General features: G+C 44.6%; 1 protein-coding gene across 1 annotated transcript; it reads left to right on the top strand.

The window, feature by feature from the left end:
- The first annotated feature begins 5,274 nt into the window (after positions 1 to 5,274).
- On the top strand, positions 5,275 to 6,324 carry LOC145715272 (coiled-coil domain-containing protein 71L-like). The gene has a single exon (XM_081794938.1). The coding sequence runs from the start codon at positions 5,356 to 5,358 to the stop codon at positions 6,142 to 6,144; it is 789 nt and encodes a 262-aa protein (XP_081651064.1). The 5' UTR covers positions 5,275 to 5,355; the 3' UTR covers positions 6,145 to 6,324.
- The last annotated feature ends 751 nt before the right edge of the window (positions 6,325 to 7,075 follow it).

The raw sequence follows: 7,075 nt of genomic DNA, 5'->3' as shown, positions 1-7,075 counted from the left end.
CCTTCTCAGCCATACACCAAGATCAAGTGGGGATTATCCTTGGGAGACAACGATGGTTCGCTATGTACAAATCGACAAAGGTGTTACACTGTATGAACAGGATAAAGGAAAAAAGCCATATGCTCATCTCAACGGACACAGATGAAGCATTTGACAAGACTCAACATCCCTTCACGATAAAAACTCTCAACAAATTAGATTTGGAGGGGATGAACTTCATCGAAATAAAAGCCATATATGATAAACCCACATCTAACATCATACAATGGTGAAAAGTTGAAAGCTTTTACGTAAGATCAGGAACAAGACAAAGATGCTTACATTAAACCTACTACTGAAATCCTAGCCAGAGCAATTAGTCAAGAAAAAGAAATACAATGTTTATAAATCAGAAGTTAGTTTGTCTCTGCAGATAACATCATCTTACCTATAGGAAACCCTGAAGACTCCATCAAAAATCTCTTCAAACTAAATTCAGTAAAGTTGAAGGATACGAAATTGACACACAAAAATCAATTACATTTTTATACACTAACAACAATGTGTCTGAAAAAGAAAATAATCCCATTTATAATAGGATCAAACACAATAAAGTACTTAGCAATAAAGTTAACCAAAGAGGTGAAAGATCTGTGTACTGGAAACTATAAGATATTGGTGAAAGAGACTGAAGAAAACGTGAAGAAATGGAAAGATAGCCCATGTTCATGGATGGGAAGAATATTGTTAGTGCCCATAGTAGTTAAAACAATGTGCAGATTCACTGATATTCCTACCAAAATTCCAATGACTTTTTTCACAGAAATAAAGAAAACAATCCGAAATTCACATAGAATCACAAACACCCAGAAAGCCAAAGCAATTTTGAGAAAGGAAAAAAAAAAATGGAGTCATCACACTTCCGTATTTCAAACTGTTACAAAGCTATAGTAATCAAAACGGTATCATACTGGCAAAACAAAAACAAAACAAAATCAGACACATAGACCAACAGAACAGAACTGAGAGCCCATGGGGTGCCTGAGTGGCTCAGTCGGTTAAGCGCCTGAATCTTGGTTTCGTCTTGGGTCACGATCGGCTCGGGTTTTGTCAGTTTGAGCCACGCACTGGGCTCTGTACTGACAGTGTTGTGGGGGCTCTTTGGGATTCTCCCTCACTCTCCCTCTCTCTCTTCCCCTCCCCAATTCGTGCTTCCTCTGTCTTAAAATAAATAAATAACCTTCAAAGAAAAAAAAAAAAAAAGAATTGAGTGTCTATGAATAGACCCATGCATATACTGTCAAGTAATAATATGTGACAAGGGAGCAAAGAATACTCAATGGAGAAAGATAGCATCTTCAATAAATGGTGTTGAGAAAACCGGATATTTTCATGCAAAAGAATGAAGTTAGGATTCCTATCTTATCCCATTCACAAAAAGTAGCTGGAAATAGATTACAAAGATTTCAGTGCAAGATCTGAAACCATAAACTCCTAGAAGAAAACATAAGAGAAAAGCTCCTTGACATTGGTCTTGGCAAGGCTATTTTGCATGTGACACCAAAAGCATAAGCAACAAAAGCAAAAATTTAAAAAAGCGGCACCATATCAAACTAAAAAGTTTCTGCACAACAATAGAAATGATCAACAAAATGAAAAGGCAACATACAGAATGGGAGAAAATAGTTGCAAACCATGTCCCAAATAAGGGGTTAATATCCAAAATATTTCAGAAACTCATACAACCCAATAGCAAAATCCTCATCATCCTCATCATCAACATCCCCTTTAAAAATGGGCAAAGGACCTGAATAGATATTGTTACAAAGAAGCCCTGCAAATAACCAACAGATGCATAAAACAGTGGTCACTACCACTAAACATCAGGGAAATGCACATCGTGGGAAACCACAATGAGATATCACCTCACACTGAGTAGACAGACCATCATCAAAATTACAAGAGATAACGAGTGTTGGCAAAGGTGTAGAGAAATGGGAAGAACCCTCGTGCACTACTGGTGGAAATATAGATTGGTACAGCCGTTACCATGGAGACATTACCAGTACAACATGGAGTTTCCTCAGAAAGTTAAAAATAGTATTTCCACATGATCCAGAAATTCGACTTTTGGGTATATACCCAAAGGAAACAGAATCACTATCTGGAAGAGATATCTGCACCCCATATTCGCTGCAGCATTATTCACAATAGTCAAGACATGGAAGCAATCTAAGTACCTATAAATGCATGAGTAGATGAAGAAAATATGCTCCACAGGCAGACACATATTCTCTCTGTCTCTCTGTCTCTCTGTCTCTCTCTCTCTCTCAAGCATTACACACACACTCACTCACACACACACACACACACACACACACACACTCAAAGTGGAATATTATTCGGCCACGAAAAGGAAGAAAACCTTGCCAATTTAGAATGCTCCAAGAGTCAAAAAATACCTAGGAATAAACCTAACCAAAGACGTAAAGATCTGTATACTGAAAACTATAGAAAGCTTGTGAAGGAAATTGAAGAAGATACAGAGAAATCAAAAAACCTCCCATGCTCGTGGATTGGAAGAATAAATATTGACGACCTGTCAATACGACCCAGCGCAGTCCTCACATTATATGCAGCCCCAATCACATTGCACCGGCATTCTTCTCCAAGCTGGAACAAGCAATCATAAAATGTGTATGGAAACACAAAAGACCCTGAAGAGCCAAAGTAATACTGAAGAAGAAAACCAAAGTGAGAGGCACCACAATGCCAGACTTTAGCCACTACCACAAAGCTATAACCATCAAGACAGCATGGTATTGGTACAGAAACAAATACATAGACTTAATGGCATAGAATAGAGACCCCAGAATTGGACCCACATACCTATGGCCAACTAATCTTTGACAGAGCAGGAAAGAATATCCAATGGATAAAAAGACAGTCTCTTTAACAAATGGTGCAGAGAGAAGTGGACAGCAACATGCAGAAGAATGAAACTAGACCACTTTCTTACACCACTCACAAAAATAAACTCACAATGAAAGAAGGACGTGAATGTGAGACAGGAAACCATCAAACCCTTGAGGAGAAAGCAGGAAAAATCGTTTTTGGCCTCAGCGTCAGCAAGTTCTTAGTTGACACATCTCCAGAGGCAAGGGAACTAAAAGCAAAAATGAACCATCGGGACCTAATCGAAATAAGAATCTTCTCCACAGTGAAGGAAACAATCAACAAAACTAAAAGGCAACTGACAGAATGGGAAAAGATGTGTGCAAAAGTCATACTGGATAATTGGTGAGTATCCAAAACCTATCAAAAGAACTCACCAACTCCATACCCGGGAAACAAATAATCCAGTGAAGAAACGGGCAGAAGACTTGAACAGACACTGTTCTAAAAAAGACATCCAGATTGTCAAGAGACACATGAAAAGATGCTCAACAGCACTCCTCATCAGGGAAATCCAAATCAAAACCACACTGAGATCCCACCTCACGCCAGTCAGAGTGGCTACAATGAGCAAATTAGAAGACTATGGATGCTGTTGAGGATTTGGAGAAACAGGAACCCTCTTGCACTGTTGGTGGGAATGCAACCTGGTGCAGCCGCTCTGGAAAACAGTGTGGAGGTTCCTCAAATCATTAAAAATAGATCTACCTGAAGACCCAGCAATAGCACTGCTAGGAATTTACCCAAGGGGTACAGGAGTGCTGAGACATAGGGGCACATGTACCCCAATGTTTATAGCACTACTTTCAACAACAGCCAAACTATGGAAAGAGCCTAGCTGTCCATCAACTGACAAGTGGATAAAGCAGTTGTGGTTTTTGTATATACAATGGAATACTACTTGGCCATGAGAAAGAATGAAATCTGGCCATTTGTGGCAACGTGGATGGAACTGGGGGGGGTATTATGCTACGTGAAATAAGTCAGACAGAGATATACAGATACCATATGTTTTCATCCATGTGTGGATCCGGAGAAACTCAGCAGAAGACCATGGGGGAGGTGATGGGGGGAAAAAGTTATAGAGAGGGAGGGAGGCAAACCATAAGAGACTCTTCAATACTGAAAGCAGACTGAGGGTTGACGTGGGGTTGGGGAGAGGGGAAAGTGGGTGACGGGCATTGAGGAGGGCACCTGTTGGGATGAACACTGGGTGTTGCATGGAAACCAATTTGAAAATAAATTACATTTAATAAAAAAAATCCAGGGGTGGCTCTTACTGAATATGAGGATAGCTTTCCATTTTCAGCACTTTATGAGCGTGAGGTAGTAGTAGCTTAAACTGCGTAGATGAAAGTTTTGTTTGTGTGTTTAAGAAAAGGAGCTGAATAACGACAGAGGCCTCTCACATGTATCACGTTGACCTTGGCAAGTTTCTCTTCTGATTGTTACCATGACTTATCACTCTTAGTGATTCACATAGTTTGAAGTCATCCTTTCATGGGGAAGTGGATTTCAGTTGATCATGGAAGGTGGTCCTTGTAGTATATTGTGAATGAATTGTGTATGTGGTGATGATGGATGGACTATGCCGGTTGCTTTCAAAAGCACTTACACGGACGGTGTAACACGTTTTCTACCCTTGGAATCCCATACGGTCTCTTACTACTTTGTGTATGACTTACCTGAAATATCATGAATTGGTAGGTAGTGAATAGGTTTTAGTGGCACTGAATGCCCTACTGGCCACTCACAGAATTCGTTGACGCTTTGCTCTTAAGCACACAATGGCTCGGTCTTCCCTAAGCTGCGTGAAAGTGAGCATGGATACTAACTAGGCAAACTGTTTGCTGCTCCTGTGAAGAACAGCTTCGTGAACTGTGAGCTGTACCAACACAGGTATGGAACCCTAAGCAAGGCACAGTATATCGGTATTCTTTGAAAGGGTAGAGTAGTTATTTCAATTTGGCTTTCAGTGCGTTGCATGACAAGGCATTTAATTAGCTAAAACCCTCTTAGAGTCATGTTTGATTGCAAGTTGTGTGTACTGTCCACCGCTAAGTGTCATTTCATGTTAGATGGAATTAATGGAGGCTGAAGCACCCGTGCATTCACCTCTAAGACAACCCTCTTGAACTCGTGAAGAATTATGGGCCTTCTCAGGTAAGACTAGGTACAGGTCTTTCTCAAGGGCATAATCTTAAACACAGCCAAACCTAAGGCAGCTTTGGGCAGCCCACCGTGATAAGATATGCAGACATTGTGACCTCACAAAGCGCCTGGTCTCCTAGCAACTGCGGTGTAACTCTCACAGCCTGCCGCCTGATTTGGCTGCATGGTAGGAAATTCATCAGGGCCCTGCGGCGGCCGCGAGACCTGGCAAGCGCGGGCGGCCCCTAGCGGCCTCACATCCTGAGCAGCATGAAGAGGAGGCGGCGCTGGCCCGGGGAGGCCCTGGCCCCGGTCGCCGGGGGAGGAGCCTCTAGCGCTGCAGGAGGGGCCGCGCTGGAGGCGCCTGAGGAGAAGGTGGTGTACATGCGGTGGCAACCGTCGCGACTGTCGCTGGCCAGCAGAACCAAGACGCTGATCGACGCTTTCAAGCTATTCCTGCCCGGCAGCACGGAGTTCATGAGCTCAGACGCGGAGCTCTGGAGCTACCTCTGCAGCCTCAAGCACCAGTTCTCCCCCCACATCCTGCGCAGCAAGGACGTCTACGGCTACTCCTCCCTCCTGGCCCTGGTCCCGGACCCCCGGCACCAGCGCCCCGAGGCCCTCCTCCAGACGCGCCGGCCAGCTGCCAGGCGGAGGCGCCACGGAGCCCGGACAGTGGCGGTCGGCCAGAGGAAGGTGCCGCCCCCGCCGCCGCCATCACGCGAGGACAGCAGCCCCCGTAAGCCCGCGGCACCCGGGCCCTGCTCCAGGGGCCGCACCCTGGAGGAGAGTGGGAGGGCGGCCACCCTGACGCTGACCACCTTCCCCACCATTCGCGTAGCGGGCGACGTGTGGGTCGAGAGCAGCCTGGCAGAAGCGCGGCTCCAGGCGCGCCAAGTCCTGGGAGTGAACCTGGGACCCGTGGTGAGACTCCACTGCTTCCCAGTGCCTGGGCGTGAGAAGCGGGCCACCGCCGCGCGACCTCTCAGCCCCGGGAGGACTTTTGCATGGAGGGATGAACCAGGGACAGCCGGGACCGCGTTCCCTAGTGCATTTTAGGGGCGAAGAAGCACCAGATGGTCCAAGTCAGCGCCCCCGGGTTGCGGCGCCGCCTTCTGGGACTCCGGGGCAGCTGTGCCCCTCTGCTTCCTCCCAGCACCTGGTCTGCGGAGGGAGGAGACCCCTGGAGCTCAAGGGAGGTCCCCTTTCGTCCTAACCCCAGATTGAGATGTCTCCAGGACTGTAGGGGCAGATCCATGTTCTTTCTTGTTCCCTCCTTGGTCTGAAGTCGTCAGACTTCCACCCCCAACCCCTCCAAAGGAATTTGGTTCCATGCTTGTGTAATAAAGCTAGGATTTCCTTGCTGTTCACCCACCGCCGGCTCCTCCCGCCTCATTTTTTTCTTTCTTTCCTTTTTTGACTGCCACTCTTTCTGGTCGAAAGATCGAATATGTGTGGAAAGTTGTTGCAATAGTTAGTATTCTCAATATCAATTGCAATCGTGGGTATTCTGAATCCCACACCTTCTCGCGTTTTAACTGGATTCCAACGCATTGACCAAGGGTATTTTCTAAGAATTTCTAAGAAATTCAAGCGTATCACTGTTAGTAATGTAAGGATTTGTATGGCTTTGAATGTCATGGGCTCGGTGATTACAAACCAAAAGATTCCAAGTTCAACTGAGTACACATTCTTAAGACGTTTCTAAAGATTTTATATTGAAATGTAATGTTTATGTTTACTGAGCTCCTAAAGGAAATGGTAGACCCTCGGGAAGTTTTGTTTAGTAAAATTAACTTGGGAAATTCTTTATAAGTGGGTACAATTGAAAGTGCATTGAAAAACCACACGGTTTCTATTGCAAACCAATGAGTGAATTTCAAAAAATAAATAAACAAATAAAAAACTGGTGCTGGTTATGGACATGGATGGAATCCACTCAGAAATAACTTGGCCTTGTACAAATCTCACATACTGATCTGGGAATCTT

The sequence above is a fragment of the Panthera onca genome (genome assembly GCF_046562875.1).
Source record: "Panthera onca isolate mPanOnc1 chromosome Y unlocalized genomic scaffold, mPanOnc1 haplotype 2 h2.ChrY_unloc_4, whole genome shotgun sequence".
Classification (NCBI taxonomy): Eukaryota; Metazoa; Chordata; class Mammalia; order Carnivora; family Felidae; genus Panthera; species Panthera onca.
This window is presented reverse-complemented; position numbering and strand designations above follow the sequence as displayed.

Coding starts and splice junctions, on each gene's coding strand:
- LOC145715272 (XM_081794938.1), top strand. CDS start 5,356: ATGAAGAGGAGGCGGCGCTGGCCCGGGGAGGCCCTGGCCCCGGTCGCC.